This window comes from Sinohyriopsis cumingii, chromosome 16 (assembly GCF_028554795.1).
Source record: "Sinohyriopsis cumingii isolate HCF-2022 chromosome 16, ASM2855479v2, whole genome shotgun sequence".
In the NCBI taxonomy this organism is placed as follows: Eukaryota; Metazoa; Mollusca; class Bivalvia; order Unionida; family Unionidae; genus Sinohyriopsis; species Sinohyriopsis cumingii.
In genome coordinates, this window is record NC_142976.1 from 53,224,915 (window position 1) to 53,251,124 (window position 26,210).

General features: G+C 41.0%; 1 protein-coding gene across 3 annotated transcripts; it reads right to left on the bottom strand.

The window, feature by feature from the left end:
- Positions 1–1,488: 1,488 nt before the first annotated feature.
- Positions 1,489–25,315, bottom strand: LOC149780420 (uncharacterized). Of its 3 annotated transcripts, XR_016415086.1 has the most exons (4): positions 23,700–25,315; positions 22,698–22,914; positions 19,339–19,710; positions 1,489–2,453 (listed from the first exon to the last, which is right to left on the bottom strand). XR_016415086.1 is itself a non-coding variant. In XM_089937346.1 (3 exons), exons 1-3 carry the CDS (start codon positions 22,323–22,325, stop codon positions 1,546–1,548), a joined length of 1,611 nt encoding a protein of 536 aa, XP_089793472.1. In that variant the 5' UTR covers positions 22,326–22,691; the 3' UTR covers positions 1,489–1,545. The 3 variants fall into 3 exon arrangements, 1 of the variants encoding a protein (XP_089793472.1); XR_016415087.1 differs by lacking the exon at positions 23,700–25,315 and having other exon boundaries at positions 22,698–23,516; XM_089937346.1 differs by lacking the exons at positions 22,698–22,914; positions 23,700–25,315 and adding an exon at positions 21,995–22,691.
- Between the last annotated feature and the right edge of the window lie 895 nt (positions 25,316–26,210).

The window sequence follows — 26,210 nt, forward strand, 5'->3', positions numbered from 1 at the left end:
CTTGATGCATATTTTCTAAATCATGTATTACACTGTTAGAAGTTAATATTGTCTACACCGACAAAATTCATTCTCCCTATTTTAACATTGTTGAAGTTGAGTAATTTCGACTAGTTCCAGTTCATTTCTCGAGTACCTGTACGCAGTCATTCCGATGAGATATCTGCCATAGGTAGCGTGCTGTTTCCCCAAAACCAAATATTAAAAAAATATTTCAGTCACAGCACATGAAAGAGCATTGACGTATGCCAACATGTTCTACATTGTGCTTGCTGCAAATGCAAACACCTTGGCCATGTATTAAACCAGAAGTACTGTATCGTAGAGCTGTACCTCTGCACGACAACCGCATTCAGTATTTGCATTTAATGTGGTGAGCGACCTCAAAATGGAATTACGCTCAACTGACACACACTCCTACTGTCATCTGATACTTTGAGTTCTCTGCGACCACATTGTGTTGGAGTTCCTGTAAGTTAACTAACAGGATAGTCTTGGATTTTCCATGCATCGTCTGAGACCACTGTTCCAATAAGTCATCTCAGATGAGAGTCTTGGTGTTCTCATATGCTATCTGAGACCACAGTCGTAGAATTACCATAAGTCATATGAGACCGCAGCCTTAGAGTTCCCAAACGTCGCCTGAGATTATAGTCTTTGAGTTACCATAAATCATTTAATATTGCAATACTGAATATTTTGTACGTCGTCGGAGACTACAGTTTTGTAGTTCCCATAAGTCATATGAGACCACAGTCTTGCAGGTACAATAAGTCATCCGAAATCACAATCTTGGAGCTCTCATGAGTTGTCTGATACCACAGTATTGGAGTAAGCACAAGTCGTCTGCGACCACAATACTGGAATTAATATAGGTCATCTGACACTATAGTATTGGAGATATTTGTTCTTCATATGAAACAACAGTGTTGAGTTACCATAAGTCGTCACAGTCTACAGTCTTAGAGGTACCAAAAGTCATCCGACACCACAGTCTTGGAGTAAACATAAGTCGTCTCGACAGACAGATTCCATTGCTAGTGTTTCGAAGAGATCGTTGAAGAATACAAAAAATGCAGACTCTTGAATTAAGGGATCTTGTAGAGAAAATAAAAATCCGTGGGCTATAATATACCTACCGAAATTTTGAATAAAAAGAAACGGTTAGTTTCCGTCATGTATTAGAGGGAGAGTGTTTAAGGCTATTAAGTAAATACGTGTTCTTGGAGTTTTCTAAATTATTTGAACGTTGATATAGTTTGCAATTGCAAATGTAGGTAATAAACTTGATGTTTGCTTCGCCTGTTCTCACAGAAGGATCACGCGATATAAATTGCATATGTGTGAAAGGAGTGTTTTAATGTCGTTCCGAAAGAAACGAAATGATAAAAGAAGCAGCCGCAAGGGACAATCCTGTTAGCAATGTGTTTCCGTCCTAAAAGAAAGGGGTTTTGATATACATGCCACAAGTCCATGAACAAACTGAGCATAATGGCTGAAAATGTTTCTAATTGCAAATAAACAATTAAGCAAACAATGAAAAATTTACAAGATTGCACATGAACAGCCCGAGTTAGAATCTGAATGGGAAACACGAAAAACGTTCGCTTCAGTACTGGAATCGACAATTAAAATAACGTTACATTTCGAATTTGTACACACAACCTCTGGACATTTGATGTCATGGTCAGTGGAAATAACATTTCCTTCCTTTCTACCATCCATCATTAACAAATCAATAGAGTTAGTGAATTTTCTTGCGACTAAGAAACTCTGATAACGAACAGATAGGTGTCCAGGACTTTGAACCTTTTTTTCCCAAACGAGGTGGCCATGAAGGTGAAACGCTTTCACTATGCCTTTTTCTTCATCAGAAACACAAACTAATTTGTTGTGTTTGCTAAAGGATAAATGCCTTGGTGCTTGCATTTTAAGTTTGCCTTGGTTCAAATCTACAGAATCACTTCTGAATCCATTCTTGTCCATGAAAGCGATGTGGTCTCCTTGACCGTTTTCACACAATAACACAACAATTTGATCGTCGTAAGAGTCAATTCCAAAGCAACGCATCGTGAGCTTAATTGAGTTCAGTTCAGTTCTTTTCTGCAAATCATAAACTTCAATATTTCTGTCTTGAGGATTTGACATGTACAATTTTTTATCAATGACAGTTATATCATATACATTTGGTCTCTGGATTGACGATACTTGGTTGAGTTCTGAATCATAAATCCGAACTTCCCCGTATGCATCATCGTATATAAGGATGCCCTCCTCGTAAAATGATGCCGCTGTTATACGCTGTGGCTTCTCTTTATTTTCTGATCGGAAAATTCTATCTTCTCTCTGATGGGCATTAGGTAGACCAACTCTGCCGTTGATTTGGGGTCGTGTTTTATCAATCCTCTTTAATGTGCCAGTCCACTGGATAAATAAATCACTATGTCCATAATCTGAAATTAAAAAGTAAACTAGCTACGTTTTCAGTTCATGCATTTGCTAACAATATCTGAGACAACTGTCCACTAAATGTATTGTCAAATGAGGTTTGGGATGCAATGTGTCCCTTTCTTCACTGCTGTGTACCCTATATAGAACAGACTGTTTCCCTGTTGTATTTATATGTACCCTACCTACAGATCATAAAATCAAGTTACCTAATACTTCAAAACCTAATTAACCGAGCTTACATTCTGAGCCTCATTATGAAGGCTCGAGTGTTTTAAAAAAGCAATAAAATGTTCAAAGTTTTTAAACATAACACAATATTCAAATGATTTTTAATCCAAGCTCAAGTGTTTATCGTCATAATTTTAATACCCGGGTCTTGATAATATGTTTTATTGTGGCATTGTCGGTCCATCCTTATGTTAACATTTCCATGTCCGGCTGATTTCGTTTCAAGACTCCGACTGATTTCATTTCAAGACTCCGACTGATTTCGATAAACTTTTACCCTCAGAAACATCACGATTTGAAAGTGTGTTGAGTATCAAGTAGGGTTTGATGGTTAAAGTTAAAAGACACAGCAAGAGAAAACCATGTGACTTATTTCGGTGTGATTTGTTTTCTGCGTCTTGTTTGTAAAAGTTTATATACTGAATAAGTAATCTGATAATGGTGAGCGATATACTAACTGACCAAGATGTATATGTAATGAAAGTCTGATCAAATATATTCAGTACATAAACTTTTACAAACAAGACGCAGAAAACAAATCACACCGAAATAAGTCACATGGTTTTCTCTTGATGTGTCTTTTAAGGATATAAGACGTAAAACTGCAACGCTGTGACCTGTTTCCGTGTGACACGTTACTCTGACTGGTCCATTACGCATGCACTAATAACGAGACTCTACCCCTAGATATGATGGCATGACTGTGAGTAGTATATGGGGTCACCCTAGCGTCAAGTCGACTTACCATGCAAAAACAGTCGATTCACTCTGGCGTCAAGGGGAATTTAACATGGGAAATTTTAACATGGATGGAACTGTAGAGCGTCAAGGGGAATTGGATATGGAAATTGAACAGGACCGGTACTTTAACGTCAATGGGACTTTAACGTTAAAATATGGGGTTTGCACTTTGACGTAAATGGAAATTGAACATGGGAATGTCACCTGGATGTCAATGGGAATTGAACTTTGGGTGACGTCATGAGGTTTATAGGGTCAAAACATTTTATAGGGATTTCAATGTATTTGTAAGGACAAAGGGTAGATAGGGACAAACATACAAATACACATTTAAACACACAGAAAAGACGACAGAAATGTTCTAAAACAAACCTCACAGAGAGAATAATGGCTCAAAAAAGAAAAGTCTATTGTATGGGTTCAAAACATTTATTCAAGTATATACATGGGCTCTCTGGCCTGTGCTTTGGTCTAAGCACTATCCATTTAATATATAAACATTTCTACATCAAACAAACCTATTTACTAGTTATTTAGTTCTTGGCTCTAGTAAACCTGTTTACATTTAATGTTCATTTATAAGAAAAAGCTAACACAAAACAAGTAACATGCAATCAAATAGGACAAAGTTCATGTTTCTCTCTCTCTATTCGTCTCACACGTTGTTAAAAATCTGGTCAGCTAGCACTTGTGTCCCAGCGTAGATATTTCCCATCACTTAATCCGTTTCATTCATAAATCGGCTGTTATATCCATCGTGCTAGGTACACTTATCAGTAAGCAGATCAAGTGCAGTCATCGTCTTCTTCCCATGGAGGTACAATGTATACCATATGAATGGTTACTTTTCCTTCGTTGATGTCAAATTTTCCTCTCATCGACTGCACGTCTTCAATAGCCCTAAAAAGTTTGGACGAAGTTATTTCTGCAGGTGTGCTAAATCCGAGACATACAGGTGAGTTCAAACTGTCGCGATACATAGATAGGCTCAAACGACCTCGATCTTTGACTTGGCAATGACATTTGAGTTCCTCTAACAGTGAGTCAAGTAGGTCCGTAATGAAACCTGCTACTTCCTCGGCTGAAATGTCAGACGCGAAGTCTCTAAATTTCACCGTGTAGGTGTAAGTTGTCGTTCTAAATTTTCTTGAGGTCGCTGTCTGAGTCATTTGGATGCTAAAATACTCCTGTAGGTCTACTGAATCCTTTCCCTTCTTGGACGCACTTTGCTGTGACGGTATGGTAGTGAAAGAGGTCAGTGATGTTTGTTCCTTCTCTTTTTTCATCTGCGTAGAGTGATTCATCTTTCTCGTTGCTTGTCCTCGCAATGAAGTGTCGTTCTTGGAAGTCGTCCCTTTTTATACTGGGTGATATCAGTATGTCCATAAGGTAAAGTTTTGTGGTCTGGAAGTTTCACTAGCTGCACGTAGTTTGTCATGGCGTTAGTACATAAATAACTAAGATGTGTTACTGCATTGGTGATGTGACAGTGAGGCAAAGAATCACACCTGTTTCTCGTTGGACTTGAGTCTTACGCTCTATACTTGCTGTTTGAAGGGATTCATTTTTTCTCAATTGGTCTTAGTAGTGACAATGAACTGTTGGTCTTGGACGTTGTCCTTTTTTATATGCTGACCAATATTGATGTGACCGTACGGCAAAGTAAAGTGGTTGGGAAGTCGCACTCGCTTCTGGTACACGATTTGATAGACTTTTTCCAAGGGTCGACTGACGATGTGGTGAGTGGGTAAACGTACAATCCTGTTCGGCTGGTAGGTGGTCACTTTAAAGTTTGCATCCTCTCCAGACTGCAATGCTTCTTTCAATACGCCAAAGTTGACCACACGACTGGTACGATAATTCAGAGTCAATCCTTTCACTTTACACTCTGTGTGCACTTCTCCTTGTGGGTCCCGGTATTCGTAGCCGTAATTTTTAGGACCGCCACTCGCGAAACTTAGAATCTTGTCGTCAGGATGTTCGTCTGTCCAGGCTCCTAAACGGTCTCCTTCGATGTTAGGGTGTTGCTGACCCGGTCGATCGATGTAGATGCAACTGTCCGTGTCAAAGTACAGGACGCGATCCCCTAACAGTTCTAAAGCTTCGTACAATTTTAAGCGAGCATGAGCTGTCACGTAAGCCGCAATGATGACATTTCCAAAAGGGTCGTCTTGTACAAAGTCCAGATCTTCTTCGTAATTGACCAAGATTAAATTCTCTCGAACGACGTCCACGTGTTTCATGTATTTGGTTTTGTCGTGAATCATCTGGAAGTAGCGGGAAGGTTCTGTCAAATATTCCGTCTTGGGTAAACACGGTCGTTGTGCCATTTTACCCCACAAGCAATTTAACATCACTTTGGCAAACGATCGCCTGCCTTCGTTTTTCTCGATGTGGTCTAAAGTGATGCCTTCTTGTTCCCGGTATTTCTCTTTGAATTTTATTTGGTCTTCGGGAGTGTGACACCAGGAAGGATAGCCGCTGGCTTCTTGCTTCAGTTTCAAAAAGGCATCCACGTAGTCTGCGAAAATGCCTTTCTGAGTAGGGTCACCCTTGTGGTATTGTTGTGTCTTGGGAAAGTGGCAAATTTCGTACACTTCTAACAGCTGGTATCCCATGTCCATAGCTTTGAACAATTCTACGCTGACCCAGGTTCCCGTCAAGGCCCGTTCTTCCTGGGTGTGCTGACAAGGCTGATCTTGGTTGCACGTTTCGGCACAAGTACGGCACAAGGGAAACATCAGTTTGCCTTGACAATGGTGAGGTAAGACGGGATGGTATAGGTTCGTGGGAGGCAAAACTTTGCACTTGATCAAGCCTTCGTATTGTCGAATGTTTTTCAGGTCGATGTGTTCCGTCAGCAATCGCGGGTGCCCTGTAGGAAAGCGACAATATTTGCACACGTAGGGATACAGCGAACACACATCCAAGTATTTGATTTCTTCTCCTTTCTCTTCGTCGGCTTGGTACAGCAAACAGGTGGCATTGGTCCTTCCTCCGTACAAACTATCCCTCGGGTTCAACGGGTCCATGAACTGGTAACTTTCCACGACACGTTTAAACTCGGGATCGATTTTCAAACGGTGATCGTATTCGTGTTCCCACATTTCCACCACTTGGTATCCTTGCTGTTCTAACTTTAGGCTTCGCTGACAAGTGTCCTGGTACAGGTCTTCCATGGTCCGTTGTAAAAACTGATTTTTAGTGTCACGGTCAGGGTAGCAGACGGGACATCCGTGAAATAAGCAACCGTTAAACTCATACACGATCTTGGGGTTTTTTAAGTCCCAGCCATCGACCGAATACGTTCCGATGGTCCTTTCGCCTCCTCCGTTGCGGGCATGCTGAATCCATTTGCCTTCCTTGTCGCACAAGTAATGTAACCAGCGTAGGGCTTTGACCGAGTATTGACGCTTGACATAGTTGGTCGTTTGAGGACTGATGACAGCCACGGTCTTTTGAGGCATGAATCGTTGGCGGTACACTAAGGAACACGCTTTGGCAATGGTGCAAGCTTCTTTCAAAGGATCGACCCCTCCGTGTTCCATGAACAGTTCTCGAAATTTTCCACAGCAACGTCGTAAAATGTCCACGTCGGAACGACAATACTTTAACATTTCTTCCTGAAAGTCGAAGGGGTCAGAGGCATGAGCCTGGTACCAAGCGTAGAAATCTTCTCGTTGTTCGGTACGCATGTTGTCGGGGTCGTAATAGTGAGCCTCAGGCAAATGGGGTAGAACGGCATGTTGATTGGCTTCCGTATTGAAAAAGTGTGGAAAGTACCCTTTAGCCATTTCTATCATTCCAAACGTTTTAGGCATTCGACTCAAAGGCATGGGCAAGTAACTCATCGAATCTTTAAACTGCACTTGTCCCACTTGCATGAAAATGATTTTGGCTCCGTTCAAAGTGACTTTAGGACGTTCGGTGCCATGTTCCGTATAGTACCTCAAAAGAAACTGTCCATCGTATCCGGAGAAATTGTGAGCCATCACTGTGGCATGACGATGACAATCTCGGTAACGTTCGATGTCCTCTTTGCTCCATGTCTTGTCGATGGGGTCTAAGACCCATTTGGCAAAATCGTCTAGCGTCTTTAGTCCTCGAAAGATTTTTTCACGCCCTCCAGGAATTTTGCTGCAGTGAGGGCAATAACTGAAGATAGGTTCTTGAATACACTTCTCGCACGCTCGATGAGCCACGCAGAAATTAGGAATGTGAATGCCAGTCTCTTGCATGCATTCGAAATCGAAAAAGATGAAATTGCCTTTCTTCTTGTGACCGTCCTCTTTCTCTGGTGGGGGTTGGTATTTTTGCACGTAACATTGGTGTTCCAAGTCCACGATGTGGTGACAAATGTGACATTTTTTCTTTCCTGAACATACGTGTGCCTTGACACTATTGGTACGTATGCCTTGTCCACACGCGGGGCACAATCTCAGCAGTTGACAAGCGCATTTCTTCTGTGAACCTTGCGTCTTCAAATGTTGTTGGTAACAGGTAGGGCTGACAAACGTGCGCAGACAAGTTGAACAAGGCACTGGTTCTTCGCTCAGACAGGGTTGAGAGGCCAAACATCCTGAGCATTTCCATCCACAATGTTTGTGTTGCTCTCGATTATTATAACCATAGTCACATTTCTCACAATAATAAACATATCCCAGGAATCCAGTGATACTGGTAATGGTATCGAAATGTTCATCGTGATGATAAAGGTGAATGTATTTTCCGTCCTTAAAATGTTGGCCTCGAAACAACAGAGGCCCGCGCATTTCTTGAGGATGCACTTTCAAGGTGTAGCGTGGAGCTAGGACATCTTGCAATTTTTGCATCTCAGGAATGCCACAGGGTGTGTCTTTGGACAGTCCGGCTTGTTGTAACAGGAGTTCTGCTTCATTTCGTTGTTTGGCTCGGTCGGATTGTTGAATAGTTTTCCAGGTTCTTTTCCATTCTACCGTGTCGTTCTTGTTGGCATAGGTTCGTCCCACCACGATGGCACGGGCTAAACACATCTGGTCATGAGGGTTGTTAATTCGGACGAGACTTGTTTTGGTGTTGCGAAGGTCGTCCACCAATAAGACCTTTTTGCGTCCTGTCCCTTGAGGAAGAGAGACGTGAGCCATTTTCAGTGTGGCTTTACCATCGGTGATGTCAAACTTGTCATTGGATTGTTGCACCTGTTGTATCTTGTCCATGACTTTGGAAGGGGTCAGTTCTGCGGGTCTGCTAAACTCGATCCAAACAGGGGATTTCAAGCTGTCGTGTTGTATGGATAGTGTCAAGCGATCGTCTTCTTTGGGTTGACATTGTCGCTTGAGTGTGGTGAGCAAAGAATCCCACATCTCGGTGATGAACCCTTCTGCTTTCTCCAACGGTACGTCGGACTTGAAATCTTTAAACTTCACCGTGTAGGTGTAAGCCGTGGTTCTAAATTTTCTAGAGGAGCGCTTTTCCGTCTCTCGAATGTGATAGTACGTTTCAGTGTTGACTGGTGAACTTTGGTTTGGAGTAGACTCTCTCTGTCTGGTCGCAGACGTGGAAGGTGTTGGTTCAGGTTCGCTCATGTCTTCTATTTGAGCGAACACTTCTTTTCGTGTGTGAGGCGATATGTCACTTCGCTGCCTCTTACGTTCTTCTTCTCTCTCACTGAAATCGTGCGATCGTTTCATCTCGATTGCTGATTCAGAAATGATTTAACCAAGTTCATTCTTTCCATATATACCCTCTCTACCTCTCGTTGTGACAATGACTTGGTATATTTCACAAGGCAAGTGACTTCAGTACCTTTTCGCACAGCGACAACGACAAGATCGGACGTGTTTTTCTATTCTGCGTCTGGTCGCTACACTACTTGCCCTGAATTTACAACCAAACAATGTGTTACACATTGTAATTGACTTCATTGGCTAACCGATATTTTACACTTATGTCTCTATTGATGTGAGTGTGCTTGTCAAAATTTTTGAGTAATAATTAAAAATGTTTGTCACTTTCAACAAATGACCTTGCACTGTATAACCCTGCCTATGGTTAACTCTGAATTCTAAAGTCAAAACATGAGTTCAGGAAAAAATGTAACAATGTTCGTCCTATATTCTCTCAGTTTACACTGAGGATAGGACGAACATTGTTACATTTTTTCCTGAACCCATGTTTTGACTTTAGAATTCAGAGTTAACCATAGGCAGGGTTATACAGTGCAATGTCATTTGTTTCATTCTTAAAAAAGCCGTGTGATTGTCTTTTTTCTGAAAAACTGTAAATCTAACGTTAAAAGAAAAAAATTGCGTGACATATTGCAGTTCCAAAACCGGATAAAGTTAAGATACCAGAATTGTGCAAACTCAAGCTTTTATTTCATACAAAGATTTACTGATGGAAGAAAAAAAATCGTTCTACAATTTTTTAGAGTGTAAACTTTTGAAAAAAATGACATGAACAGTTCACGTAATTATGGTGACTACTGATCACAATTTTGGAGAGGTATCTTCAAACGGGAACATATTCCATTAGGGTATAAATCAAAACTACAATGAGAGAGAGAGAGAGAGAGAGATCATGTATTCCAACTTTAAAAATATGACGACACGTACGTTTGTTTTTATGGCACATTTTCCTTATGAAAGTTTCAAAGAAACACTCATTCCATTTACATAAGATAAGAATTCTTTATTTCAGACTACATAGTCTATACATCTAAATTAAAATATAGATATAAAGTAAAATCACTGAAAACATAAAAGAACATATAGAACATAACACAATCACATCCATAGAAAAAATACACCCTTTACAAAAAATATCACAAGAGTGAACTGAAGACGCATGTAATTAAAGAGTGACCACAGAAAAGTACATCCAAACAAGTCGTGCTATATTTCGTAACATGACTAACATAATTTCCATGAGCCGCTCATGGCGTGATCATTTGTGTTTTAGTTTTATTGTTTGTGAAGTGACTAATGGTCAGGTACAGAAAAACGTGTCTGATCATCTCACGGTGCGAATAACAAGTGAAACCAATTTGAAGCTAAGGCGGTGGAAAATATCGACTGACCAATGAAGTCACTTACAATGTGTAACACATTGTTTGATTGTAAATTCAGGGCAAGTAGAGTAGCGACCAGCCGCAGAATAAAAAAAAACACGTCCGATCTTGTCGCTGTGCGAAAAGGTACTGAAGTCAATTCGAAGCGAAAGCGGTAAGAAAATAAGTATAGCCAATGAAATCGTTTATGATGAGTGATGCATTGGGGTTTTATTAAAGGTAGTGTGGCAAAATAATACCAACGCAAGTGTGCTATTACCATTGCAGTGCAGACAGATTGGAGTGTAAACGTACAAACCCTTTGTTGCGTATTGTACCATTTCTTCTTGCCACGTCAAATATTAAACGGCCACAGTACTGGTTCGCGTTTTGAAACTGACAAACATTTTTAATCTTACTCAAACATTTTGACAAGCACACTCACATCAATAGAGACAGAATTGTAAAATATCGGTTAGCCAATGAAGTCACTTACAATGTGTAACACATTGTTTGGTTGTAAATTCAGGGCTTGTTGACAGTAGTGTAGCGACCAGCCGCAGAATAAAAAAAAACACGTCCGATCTTGTCGCTGTGCAAAAAGGTACTGAAGTCAATTCGAAGCGAAAGCGGTAAGAAAATAAGTTTAGCCAATGAAATCGTTTATGATGAGTGATGCATTGGGGGTTTTTTTTAAGGTAGTGTGGCAAAATAATACCAACGCAAGAGCGCTGTTACCATTGCAGTACAGACAGATTGGAGTATAAACATACAAACCCTTTGTTGCGTATTGTACCATTTCTTCTTGCCACATCAAATATTAAACGGCCACAGTACTGGTTCGCGTTTTGAAACTAACAAACATTTTTAATCTTACTCAAACATTTTGACAAGCACACTCACATCAACAGAGACAGAAGTGTAAAATATCGGTTAGCCAATGAAGTCAATTACAATGTGTAACACATTGTTTGGTTGTAAATTCAGGGCAAGTAGTGTAGCGACCAGACGCAGAATAAAAATACACGTCCGATCTTGTCGCTGTGCAAAAAGGTACTGAAGTCAATTCGAAGCGAAAGCGGTAAGAAAATAAGTATAGCCAATGAAATCGTTTATGATGAGTGATGCATTGTTTTATTTAAAAGGTAGTGTGGCAAAATAATGCCAACGCAAGAGCGCTGTTACCATTGCAGTACAGACAGATTGGAATGTAAACGTACAAACCCTTTGTTGCGTATTATACCATTTCTTCTTGCCACATCAAATATTAAACGGCCACAGTACTGGTTCGCGTTTTGAAACTGACAAACATTTTTAATCTTATTCAAACATTTTGACAAGCACACTCACGTTGTCGAGTAGCGTAGTTTTCTGGAGTACGTACGTACGTGTCCCAGCGACACAGTGCCGTCTCTAGCTCTCTTGAAGACACCAACTGTCTGTTTTATTTTTCTTGCAACTATTTTCTTTCGTGGTAGGGTTTGAATCGAAGGGTCGTCAAGATGCATGAGGTGTTTAAGACGCAACGCTGTCGTTGGGTTCCTATATGCTTGGCTTTCACTTGCCTTGTGAAATATACCAAGTCATTGTCACAACGAGAGGTAGAGAGGGTATATATGGAAAGAATGAACTTGGTTAAATCATTTCTGAATCAGCAATCGAGATGAAACGATCGCACGATTTCAGTGAGAGAGAAGAAGAACGTAAGAGGCAGCGAAGTGACGTATCGCCTCACACACGAAAAGAAGTGTTCGCTCAAATAGAAGACATGAGCGAACCTGAACCAACACCTTCCACGTCTGCGACCAGACAGAGAGAGTCTGCTCCAAACCAAAGTTCACCAGTCAACCCTGAAAAGTACTATCACATTCGAGAGACGGAAAAGCGCTCCTCTAGAAAATTTAGAACCACGGCTTACCACGGTGAAGTTTAAAGATTTCAAGTCCGACGTACCGTTGGAGAAAGCAGAAGGGTTCATCACCGAGATGTGGGATTCTTTGCTCACCACACTCAAGCGACAATGTCAACCCAAAGAAGACGATCGCTTGACACTATCCATACAACACGACAGCTTGAAATCCCCTGTTTGGATCGAGTTTAGCAGACCCGCAGAACTGACCCCTTCCAAAGTCATGGACAAGATACAACAGGTGCAACAATCCAATGACAAGTTTGACATCACCGATGGTAAAGCCACACTGAAAATGGCTCACGTCTCTCTTCCTCAAGGGACAGGACGCAAAAAGGTCTTATTGGTGGACGACCTTCGCAACACCAAAACAAGTCTCGTCCGAATTAACAACCCTCATGACCAGATGTGTTTAGCCCGTGCCATCGTGGTGGGACGAACCTATGCCAACAAGAACGACACGGTAGAATGGAAAAGAACCTGGAAAACTATTCAACAATCCGACCGAGCCAAACAACGAAATGAAGCAGAACTCCTGTTACAACAAGCCGGACTGTCCAAAGACACACCCTGTGGCATTCCTGAGATGCAAAAATTGCAAGATGTCCTAGCTCCACGCTACACCTTGAAAGTGCATCCTCAAGAAATGCGCGGGCCTCTGTTGTTTCGAGGCCAACATTTTAAGGACGGAAAATACATTCACCTTTATCATCACGATGAACATTTCGATACCATTACCAGTATCACTGGATTCCTGGGATATGTTTATTATTGTGAGAAATGTGACTATGGTTATAATAATCGAGAGCAACACAAACATTGTGGATGGAAATGCTCAGGATGTTTGGCCTCTCAACCCTGTCTGAGCGAAGAACCAGTGCCTTGTTCAACTTGTCTGCGCACGTTTGTCAGCCCTACCTGTTACCAACAACATTTGAAGACGCAAGGTTCACAGAAGAAATGCGCTTGTCAACTGCTGAGATTGTGCCCCGCGTGTGGACAAGGCATACGTACCAATAGTGTCAAGGCACACGTATGTTCAGGAAAGAAAAAATGTCACATTTGTCACCACATCGTGGACTTGGAACACCAATGTTACGTGCAAAAATACCAACCCCCACCAGAGAAAGAGGACGGTCACAAGAAGAAAGGCAATTTCATCTTTTTCGATTTCGAATGCATGCAAGAGACTGGCATTCACATTCCTAATTTCTGCGTGGCTCATCGAGCGTGCGAGAAGTGTATTCAAGAACCTATCTTCAGTTATTGCCCTCACTGCAGCAAAATTCCTGGAGGGCGTGAAAAAATCTTTCGAGGACCAAAGACGCTAGACGATTTTGCCAAATGGGTCTTAGACCCCATCGACAAGACATGGAGCAAAGAGTACATCGAACGTTACCGAGATTGTCATCGCCATGCCACAGTGATGGCTCACAATTTCTCCGGATACGATGGACAGTTTCTTTTGAGGTACTATACGGAACATGGCACCGAACGTCCTAAAGTCACTTTGAACGGAGCCAAAATCATTTTCATGCAAGTGGGACAAGTGCAGTTTAAAGATTCGATGAGTTACTTGCCCATGCCTTTGAGTCGAATGCCTAAAACGTTTGGAATGATAGAAATGGCTAAAGGGTACTTTCCACACTTTTTCAATACGGAAGCCAATCAACATGCCGTTCTACCCCATTTGCCTGAGGCTCACTATTACGACCCCGACAACATGGGTACCGAACAACGAGAAGATTTCTACGCTTGGTACCAGGCTCATGCCTCTGACCCCTTCGACTTTCAGGAAGAAATGTTAAAGTATTGTCGTTCCGACGTGGACATTTTACGACGTTGCTGTGGAAAATTTCGAGAACTGTTCATGGAACACGGAGGGGTCGATCCTTTGAAAGAAGCTTGCACCATTGCCAAAGCGTGTTCCTTAGTGTACCGCCAACGATTCATGCCTCAAAAGACCGTGGCTGTCATCAGTCCTCAAACGACCAACTATGTCAAGCGTCAATACTCGGTCAAAGCCCTACGCTGGTTACATTACTTGTGCGACAAGGAAGGCAAATGGATTCAGCATGCCCGCAACGGAGGAGGCGAAAGGACCATCGGAACGTATTCGGTCGATGGCTGGGACTTAAAAAACCCCAAGATCGTGTATGAGTTTAACGGTTGCTTATTTCACGGATGTCCCGTCTGCTACCCTGACCGTGACACTAAAAATCAGTTTTTACAACGGACCATGGAAGACCTGTACCAGGACACTTGTCAGCGACGCCTAAAGTTAGAACAGCAAGGATACCAAGTGGTGGAAATGTGGGAACACGAATACGATCACCGTTTGAAAATCGATCCCGAGTTTAAACGTGTCGTGGAAAGTTACCAGTTCATGGACCCGTTGAACCCGAGGGATAGTTTGTACGGAGGAAGGACCAATGCCACCTGTTTGCTGTACCAAGCCGACGAAGAGAAAGGAGAAGAAATCAAATACTTGGATGTGTGTTCGCTGTATCCCTACGTGTGCAAATATTGTCGCTTTCCTGCAGGGCACCCGCGATTGCTGACGAAACACATCGACCTGAAAAACATTCGACAATACGAAGGCTTGATCAAGTGTAAAGTTTTGCCTCCCACGAACCTATACCATCCCGTCTTACCTCACCATTGTCAAGGCAAACTGATGTTTCCCTTGTGCCGTACTTGTGCCGAAACGTGCAACCAAGATCAGCCTTGTCAGCACACCCAGGAAGAACGGGCCTTGACGGGAACCTGGGTCAGCGTAGAATTGTTCAAAGCTATGGACATGGGATACCAGCTGTTAGAAGTGTACGAAATTTGCCACTTTCCCAAGACACAACAATACCACAAGGGTGACCCTACTCAGAAAGGCATTTTCGCAGACTACGTGGATGCCTTTTTGAAACTGAAGCAAGAAGCCAGCGGCTATCCTTCCTGGTGTCACACTCCCGAAGACCAAATAAAATTCAAAGAGAAATACCGGGAACAAGAAGGCATCACTTTAGACCACATCGAGAAAAACGAAGGCAGGCGATCGTTTGCCAAAGTGATGTTAAATTGCTTGTGGGGTAAAATGGCACAACGACCGTGTTTACCCAAGACGGAATATTTGACAGAACCTTCCCGCTACTTCCAGATGATTCACGACAAAACCAAATACATGAAACACGTGGACGTCGTTCGAGAGAATTTAATCTTGGTCAATTACGAAGAAGATCTGGACTTTGTACAAGACGACCCTTTTGGAAATGTCATCATTGCGGCTTACGTGACAGCTCATGCTCGCTTAAAATTGTACGAAGCTTTAGAACTGTTAGGGGATCGCGTCCTGTACTTTGACACGGACAGTTGCATCTACATCGATCGACCGGGTCAGCAACACCCTAACATCGAAGGAGACCGTTTAGGAGCCTGGACAGACGAACATCCTGACGACAAGATTCTAAGTTTCGCGAGTGGCGGTCCTAAAAATTACGGCTACGAATACCGGGACCCACAAGGAGAAGTGCACACAGAGTGTAAAGTGAAAGGATTGACTCTGAATTATCGTACCAGTCGTGTGGTCAACTTTGGCGTATTGAAAGAAGCATTGCAGTCTGGAGAGGATGCAAACTTTAAAGTGACCACCTACCAGCCGAACAAGATTGTACGTTTACCCACTCACCACATCGTCAGTCGACCCTTGGAAAAAGTCTATCAAATCGTGTACCAGAAGCGAGTGCGACTTCCCAACCACTTTACTTTGCCGTACGGTCACATCAATATTGGTCAGCATATAAAAAAGGACAACGTCCAAGACCAACAGTTCATTGTCACTACTAAGACCAATTGAGAAAAAATGAATCCCTTCAAACAGCAAGTATAGAGCGTAAGACTCAAGTCCAACGAGAAACAGGTGTGATTCTTTGCCTCACTGTCACATCACCAATGCAGTAACACATCTTAGTTATTTATGTACTAACGCCATGACAAACTACGTGCAGCTAGTGAAACTTCCAGACCACAAAACTTTACCTTATGGACATACTGATATCACCCAGTATAAAAAGGGACGACTTCCAAGAACGACACTTCATTGCGAGGACAAGCAACGAGAAAGATGAATCACTCTACGCAGATGAAAAAAGAGAAGGAACAAACATCACTGACCTCTTTCACTACCATACCGTCACAGCAAAGTGCGTCCAAGAAGGGAAAGGATTCAGTAGACCTACAGGAGTATTTTAGCATCCAAATGACTCAGACAGCGACCTCAAGAAAATTTAGAACGACAACTTACACCTACACGGTGAAATTTAGAGACTTCGCGTCTGACATTTCAGCCGAGGAAGTAGCAGGTTTCATTACGGACCTACTTGACTCACTGTTAGAGGAACTCAAATGTCATTGCCAAGTCAAAGATCGAGGTCGTTTGAGCCTATCTATGTATCGCGACAGTTTGAACTCACCTGTATGTCTCGGATTTAGCACATCTGCAGAAATAACTTCGTCCAAACTTTTTAGGGCTATTGAAGACGTGCAGTCGATGAGAGGAAAATTTGACATCAACGAAGGAAAAGTAACCATTCATATGGTATACATTGTACCTCCATGGGAAGAAGACGATGACTGCACTTGATCTGCTTACTGATAAGTGTACCTAGCACGATGGATATAACAGCCGATTTATGAATGAAACGGATTAAGTGATGGGAAATATCTACGCTGGGACACAAGTGCTAGCTGACCAGATTTTTAACAACGTGTGAGACGAATAGAGAGAGAGAAACATGAACTTTGTCCTATTTGATTGCATGTTACTTGTTTTGTGTTAGCTTTTTCTTATAAATGAACATTAAATGTAAACAGGTTTACTAGAGCCAAGAACTAAATAACTAGTAAATAGGTTTGTTTGATGTAGAAATGTTTATATATTAAATGGATAGTGCTTAGACCAAAGCACAGGCCAGAGAGCCCATGTATATACTTGAATAAATGTTTTGAACCCATACAATAGACTTTTCTTTTTTGAGCCATTATTCTCTCTGTGAGGTTTGTTTTAGAACATTTCTGTCGTCTTTTCTGTGTGTTTAAATGTGTATTTGTATGTTTGTCCCTATCTACCCTTTGTCCTTACAAATACATTAAAATCCCTATAAAATGTTTTGACCCTATAAACCTCATGACGTCACCCAAAGTTCAATTCCCATTGACATCCAGGTGACATTCCCATGTTCAATTTCCATTTACGACAAAGTGCAAACCCCATATTTTAACGTTAAAGTCCCATTGACGTTAAAGTACCGGTCCTGTTCAATTTCCATATCCAATTCCCCTTGACGCTCTACAGTTCCATCCATGTTAAAATTTCCCATGTTAAATTCCCCTTGACGCCAGAGTGAATCGACTGTTTTTGCATGGTAAGTCCACTTGACGCTAGGGTGACCCCATATACTACTACTGTGTGTTGCATTTGAGTCAAGTCTCAAGCCCAAAGAAGGCTCATACCACAATAGCTCATACTTTCAGTTTGGTACAACGTAGAAAAGCCAGTGATGGCTTGATGGATAGAAATATATCTCAGGAGTAAAACAAGCCATATAGTATGGACGTGTGCATTTAAAGACGGAAATAGCTGAAGGAAATCGAGGATCATGGGTGGAACGAAGTATTTGGAAGTTCCGTACGTTCTCTCTTATATATTATGAAAGAGAGGGTCCTATGTCAGAACTGGTCATGGGGGTAATCTAAGGTAGTTTTGTCACTCTGTATGATTTTTTTTCCCTTCAGATTATTGTTTTTTCAAAACATCAAGCTCGCGTCGAGTACCTGTGGTTGCAAGCTGTTTGAATGTGGGATACTATGAGATTTTTTATGTCAAGTGTAGACCTATCATAATCCTATATTTCAGTATTGTGCTTCTTGTATAAAGATATATTAGTGGGACTGACATAGTCATAATTGCGCTGATGTGGCATTATACATACATACATACGTACATACATACATACATACATACATACATACATACATACATACATACATACATACATACATAAAAGGGATCCCCAGTTGGCCAAGTGGTCAAGAGCGCTTCCATATCACTGCCATCTCACCTTTGTCTGCGTGAGTTCGAGCCTCGGGCTAATATTGGTGTTGCAACAACATACAACAAAACAACAACTGCTTTTTATGTGGCTAAATACTATAATAGGGTGTACAAAAATGAAAAACCCCAGGAAACAGAAGAATATCAAGCAACCAGAAATAATGGCAACCAATAAATATTTTGGACTGAACAATAGCTCATTTTATCAGCCACTGATATAGTTTTAATACAGAAATCTGTTAACGTGGCCCATTGGTTTGGCGCTATGTGCTAAACATCGGGATTTCGTATTTTCTAGTCTCGCAATGACCGTTTCCGATGTACTTTTTGTGTACTACGTGGTTTGCGTGTCAGCATCACAATCAGTGATTTGCGGGTTGAAATCCAGATCAGAATAAAACAGCCGTGGTGTGTATCTACCCTCAGAACAGTGTAATCTTCCATGTGCTGATACGGCGTTAAATATGGATGACGCCGTGGTGTCTCTACCCTCAGAACAGTGTAATCTTCCATGTGCTGATATGGCGTTAAATATGGATGACGCTGAAAAGATTCAGCTACATTTGTATCAGCAAAGGCTTCTGGGATAGAGGATTGTTGACCTATAATTTGATCGGTTCCAATTTAGCGGGATGTTTCATATTCTTCGTCGCTTCACAGCAGGACAAAGAAAAATATTCTCTCCCCCCCCCACGAACCTTCGGGAGGGGGATTTCGCTACACTTTGTAGTTTCAATCCTTGTAATAGAGTGGGTGGGTGGGTGGTTGTCTGTGTCTGAGAGAGAGAGAGAGAGAGAGAGAGAGAGAGAGAGAGAGAGAGAGAAGGGGGTAATTATACCATTCCACAGGGAACGCTTATGCCACTATAAGGAGCCTTACCTCGTTTTGATCTCTTTTTGTCCCCTATCTTCTCTGCGGGATAATTGTTTGGGAACTGTTCTGCCCACTCGGTGCGAGGCAGGACGGGGCGGGGCGGGCAAAGGAATTCCTCGCAATAAGGACAGCGGAAGCCCAAGTCCACTGCAGTGTTCGACACAACAATTTGCAGACAGCACTTACAGAGGGTGTGACCACAGGGCAACTCTCTCGGGTCCCGGTAACCAAGAAGACAAATACAACACGTGTCGTAGGTGTCTGTTGTTTTGGGAGGCCCAATCGATTTCTTCCGAGATTGTTCGCTGGGTTTCCGCGACGTCTCAGATCCGGCATTTTTTCTTATTCTATTGTACACCTTTATTGACTGCGCAGGGTCTGAAGTAGATAACATATTGCTTTTACGTACTACTGACTGCAGATACAAACTATCGAAGAGAGAACAGAATAAATGTGAAAAGGAAAGACGATAAACAAAGAAAATGATGAACAATACCATTGATTTCATATACAAACAGTAAATTTGGTATTGCTATGGTCCGTCACACCAAATTTAAGTGTAGCAATCTGTCAAACAATAGCATGCAGCCAACAAAGTCTAAAGATTCATTTGAAACTTGTTTACTTCCATCAACAACCCAAAATAGGGTCGGATAATAACAACGTTGTGTTCAGACCTTGCCAAACAATGGGTCTATACTCAAATCTGAATTTTGGTTGATCGTGTAGCCGGGTTTTAGTTTAGACCAGCTAAATATATATATGTTCATGTCAAATAATTATACATTGTTGCATAAAAATGAGTCCATTTTGTAACTTTAGTAGTTTAAAGTTTGAATAGTACATATATATATATATATATATATATATATATATATATATATATATATATATATATATATAAATATATGGGGGGTCCGCATTAGACAATTTTCGATTTTATTTGTGATTTTCTTAGAGCAGGCTTCATTTTAGGTACATGGCTAGTCAAGGTCGAATGAGATCAAGTGTGGGAGGGGAGGTGGCCAAACTTTCAGAAGGCTCTGACTTTCCTCGAAAGGGCACCAAAGCAAAAGTCTATGTGTCTATTTACTCACAGTGTGCGTAATACCCAAGAAAAGTCCGTAAGAACAAATGTTCAAATTTCCAGTGACTAGTAACACTCTGTGTGTGTGTGTGTGTGCCTTTTTTTTAGCCTGGGCTGGTTTCGGCAGCCTCCCCCCTCCCCCGAATCCGGCCATGTTATGTGACTCTCAGAATGCTGGATTCAAGGCCACATAAATTTAAGTACCGGAATGACTGAGTGTGGCTACCATACATTTAATTCAGGTAATTAAATGTCAGGGATACCAAAACATTTAATTTTGGGCGACCATATATTTAAGTCAGTTAGGCAAATGGGATGCTATAAACATACTTACAAATTACTTTACATTGGATAATAACTGAAAATGCCACAAACGACGGTCAAAGGACATTAAAAGCACACAATTTCATATTCAAATTGCATTTTAGGGCTACTGGATTTTAGCTGGGCTACCACTGTATTTATTTTCCTGTAGCGCACTGGGCTATCTGATTTTGAACTTTCTAAAACCTGTATATACACAAGACTCTACACATGTATAAGTACAAAAGAGTGCAACTTTATGCTTAGAGAATTGGAATAATGTGGTTTGCGTCACACGTGTATCATTGCGGTATCTCTTGTTCATTAAACGAGAAAAAAATTAACTATTTTTGGTTTTCTTATCATGTCGTGCTTTTGACAATGACGAATATACCTTCATCCTAATTTGAATTTGCTTTCTTTATTATTTATTTAAAAAAATGTGTAATAAGCAGCAACTCACTGAGGATCTGTGGTTGCGTTTAAATTGCCAATAACGATAAAAACAAAAACAAAGTCATGTTAAATGAAAACTATTACGTGCCAAAGTATGCACCGTAAATTTGTGTTGCGTAGAAATACCATATTTGGTCTTAGTCAATAGTTATAAAATAAGTTTGTATATATATGGGAGGAAGCGAAAGAGAAGTAGCTGTAAAACTGGAGGAAGGGGAGTAGTATGACAAGGACCATGAAAATGACAACCTAATTATTCCTATAAATCGGATGATATCGATTATAATGATGACTGTAACAACCTAAATATCCCGATAAATCGAATGATATCGATTATAATGATGACTGTGACAACCTAAATATCCCGATAAATCGGATGATATCGATTATAATGATGAATGTGACCAATCTAAATATCCCGGTAAATAGGATGATATCGATTATAATGATGACTGTGACAACAGTGATGTGATTTTTATTTTTAACGTAACTTTAACAATTTTTCAGTCATATCGCTACGATGTCTGCAAAGTGGCAGTTTATAGTGATGTCTAGCACTGGGGCATCATGCCGCAGACATGTAGCATGATGTCCCACCCAGTCACATTATACTGACACCAGGCCGACCAGTCCTAACACTAACCTCTTAATGCTGAACGCCAAGCGAGGCAGCTGTTAGTACCATTTTTTAAGTCTCTGGTATGACTCGGCCGGGGATCGAACCCACGACCTCCCGCATCTGAGGCGGACGCTCTAACCACTAGGCCACCGGAGCGGTTCCTGTGACAACAGAAAAGGGCTGGGCGAGGGACTTACTATCTTTTTCCATTATAATCCTCTGCACTCTCAAGTTGCAAGGAAACTGCCCCGCCCACTCAATTCGGGGAAGGATGGGTCGTGGTGGGGTGATATACTCAGTGCATTGGGGGCAGAAGAACCCTTTATCCCTTGCAGTGTTTATGATGTGAAGCCTTAGACACTCCATACAGAACACGTGACTGCATGATAAATTCCTGGGGTCCTTTAAATATCCGGAACAAAGCCTACAAATATGAAAACGTTCATCCCTTCTGGCTGATTGAAATAATTTCTCCCAGTCTGTCTCGCCGTGGTAAGTGTGTCGCATGCGAATTTTTGAAGTTGCCATTGGAATCGGTACACCTTGGTTAATTTTACACCTTTTCAAAAACGTCAATGTTGTAATCCATTCGAAATGTCGAAGAGTTGTACAATGAATCGCAGAATGAAAGGAAGATCTTAAATATCATGTTGGTGTCGTCTTTCAGGTCTTTGCAAACTGCATGTATCTATGTATACCATGTCTGGAATTATGACGGAATCCTGATCCATAAGGTATGAAAACTCGCATGAAAACTGCATTGAAAGACGTCGTCAATCATTTCCTTCATGTAACATACGGAATTAAATAAGTACTTCATATAAACTCACTCAATTCAAAACTTTTCACTAAGATATTGTAATTTCAAAAGACCACACCATGGCAGAGATCTACACATACCTTTGAGAAGATTGCAAGCTATGCACGAGTTGTTAACCACATATGGTACACTGGTACATTTAAAATTCTTTTCAAACGAGCAGATCCTTGAGGCCTATTCACACAGTGACAATTCATTACAACAGTGTATATCGGCTGAGTCTGAGGGTGTGGGGTGTGATGATGTTGTTGTTGTTGTTTTTACATCAGGGTTCACGAAAGCACCTCCGTTTTCTTTCTTAAAAGAAAATATTTATACACTTTTTTACTTAATCAACTAATAAATGGTACTTAAAACAGCCCCAACCATGGCTTCTTAAGATCGTCTCACCCCCATTAGTAAAACTTACAGACCTGACCCCGCACCACGTCGTTTTTGCTTGAATCTAATCCAATATATACTCAAATCTAGGATTTTTACGTACGCTTTTCTGTACATACATGGTGGGCATAGGAAATGACTTAAACAAATAAGTATAATAATTAATAATGAATACAATCTAAATCTTATATCGTGTTAAATATTGAACAATTCACTTCAGTTAGATGACGACTCGTGAATGTATTCCAAAAGATATACATTTGTTTAACAATAGTAAATGCATTCCATATGATATATATTAGTTGGACAATAGTAAATACATTCTATACGATATACATATGTTAAGTATATTTCATACTATATGCATTTGTCTAACAGTAGTAAATACATTCCATACGATATACATTTGTTTAACAACAGTAAATAAATTAATTCTTCAAAAAGACACAGATCACAAGCTAGAAAAATTAATAACTCAAGATATTATCTGAATGAGAGAACTTCTGGTACGCCAGACAATAGCGTCATAGCCAAAACTCACTCTTAAAATATTACATCTCTTCCTGCCCCCGCCCCCCCCCCCCTTGGATGGCAAAGTGGTCTAACGCGCTCGCCTGTACCGATCTCTGATATATCACCTCTGTCCGCGTGGGTTCGAGCCTCGGGCTCGGCCAATATATGTATATGAGAATACTTGCTACCTGTTGGTGGGTGGCTCTTCACGGAATTTTCCGGGACCCCGAGTGGCCCAGTGGTCTAAAGCGCTCACCGTTCCGGATCACTGCCATCTCACCTCTGTCTGCGTGGGTTCGAGTCCAAGGCTTGGCTAGCGTGGGTACATGGGAAAGCCTAACAGTAGCTTCTCGTGGGTCGGTGGTTCTTCCCTGGGTTTTGCAGGGTTCTTCCTCCACCAGTTATACTGGCCGCCATGTATAGCCTATCTTGTGCTGAGAAATGGCGTTAAACCCTTGATCAACAACAACAACAACGGAATTTTCCCGGGTTCTTCCTCCACTACATAAACTGCACAAACAACCCACGTATAGCCGCTTATCATATGCTTGGAAAATGGCGTTAGAGCCAAAACAACAACAACAACAACAACCCTTACGGTGATAAATAAGTGAAATATGTTCTGGTTGACATTTCTAAAAAAATAACCTCAACTATACATAAGTTATATAATTGCTACATCTTATATCATTCGTTCTGATACTTTGTCCTGAAACAGACGATCTTTCCCATTTGTTACTAAATATTAATATTAAATATAAAAAGTCCACGCTAGTCATTTAAGAGAAGTGTAAACTAGTAAAAGTGATCTGACCGTTCAGGGTTGATGCTAATCGACTTTTCAGAGCCAAATGGCTGAAGTATCAATTTCAAAACGCTATTGTCACCTTCATTAAGAGAATAAGACACGCATGGCGATTTCCATTCAGTATTGACGTACATGGTTTATATATTTGTCATTGATATAGTTTTAGCACTATATTTGCCACGAGTCGGGTTATAGGGCTCATTCTGGAAATGAAACTGTATATATGTATTTTTCAGTTAATGGTCAGTACCTACCCTGAGGAAGAATGTACGTATAATTGAAGACAATATCGCTGTTAGCTGTGTAATATTAAACACATGACATTCGACTTGCAGCTGCTGCTGTTGCTGCTCTCTCTCTCTCTCTCTCTCTCTCTCACACACACACACACACACATCCTTTTTAAGCTGAATATATTTATTTTTTTTGGCGGGGGGTGGACATCCAGCACCGCGATGTCGAATGAGTAATGTGATACAGTACATACATTCGTATTTGGGGAAATATCAAGCATCGCGGTGTCGAATGAGTAATGTGAATAAGTCCTTCTTATCTAGGAAAATGTCAAGCACCGCGATGTCGAATGGGTAATTTGAATCAATAATTCCTATTTGGGGAACTATCAAGAAACGCGATGTCGAATGAGAAATTTGAATCAGTCCTTTGTATTTGGGAAAATATCAAGCACCGTGATGTCGAAAGAGTAATGTTAATCAGACTTTGTATTTAAGGAAACAACAAGTACCGCGATGTCGAATGAGTAATATGAATCAGTTCTTCGGGGCCCCGAGTGACCGAGTGGTCTAAAGCGCTCTCCGTTACGGATCACTTGCCAGTAGCTTCTCGTGGGTGGTTGAGTCTTTCCGGGGTTTTCCCCGGGTTCTTCCTCCACCATTAATACTGACCGCCATGTATATCATATCGTGTGCTGAAAGATGGCGTTAAACCCCACAACAACAACAACAACAGTCCTTCGTATTTGCGGAAATGTCAAGCAGCCGGATGTCGAATATGTAATGTGCATCAGTCCGTAGTATTTGCGGAACTTTCCGTTCAGTTCATTTGAAAAGATATCAGGATTTTGAAAAGCATAAACTAAATGAGATCGTGGTTTTAAATTCAGATTTTATTTCTTTCATCTTGAAACATTCGCTTTTCTATCGCGTTAGGCAAATTTCATTTCTCCAAATTTCTTCACAAAACAAATTTATAATTGTGGTATAGCACCAATGTGCTATTATAATGTATACCAATAATCTAACCATGTAATGAATTTTGTAGTTTGATCATTTTGTATTTTGACTCTTAACTCGATGCATATGTGAATAAGCTGTACGTAACGTACTTTATGCATACTTTCATAAACCGTACACACCCTATGCATGCTTGCATAGATGTACACACTATATGCATGCTTGCATAGGCCGTACACACTCAATGCGTACTTGCAGAGGCCGTACACACTCAATGCGTACTTGCACAGGCCGTACACACTCATTGCGTACTTGCATAAGCTGCACACATTCTATGCATGCTTGAATAGGCCGTATACACTTTCCGCATGCTTTAAATAAGCCTTAGGCACTTTATGCATGCTCAAATACACACACACACACACACAAGTAGTGAAGTGGGCCACCCTAGCGACAATGGGAATTAGCATTACAGAGACCCCTGGGCCACTCTAGCGACAATGGAAATTTAACATGGAGAAAAATCGTGGGCCACTCTAGCGACAAGGGGAATTAACATGGGAATAGATTTTGGGCTTGTTGAGCGACAAGGGAAATTTAACATGAGATTTTTTGTTTGTTTGTTTGTTTTTGTTTTTTTTTTAAAAAATTTTAAAAAATGGGGTAGGCAATTGAAAGGCTATCTCTTTTCGAGAAAT

Excerpts from the sequence above, each read along its gene's own strand:
- LOC149780420 (XM_089937346.1), bottom strand. The coding sequence starts at position 22,325 with ATGGCAACTTCAAAAATTCGCATGCGACACACTTACCACGGCGAGACA. Across the intron at positions 19,711-21,994 it reads GATTATAATGGAAAAAGATA|ACCCTGCGCAGTCAATAAAG; the intron begins GTAAGTCCCTCG and ends TATCTACTTCAG. Across the intron at positions 2,454-19,338 it reads CAAAAAGAGATCAAAACGAG|ATTATGGACATAGTGATTTA; the intron begins GTAAGGCTCCTT and ends TTTTAATTTCAG.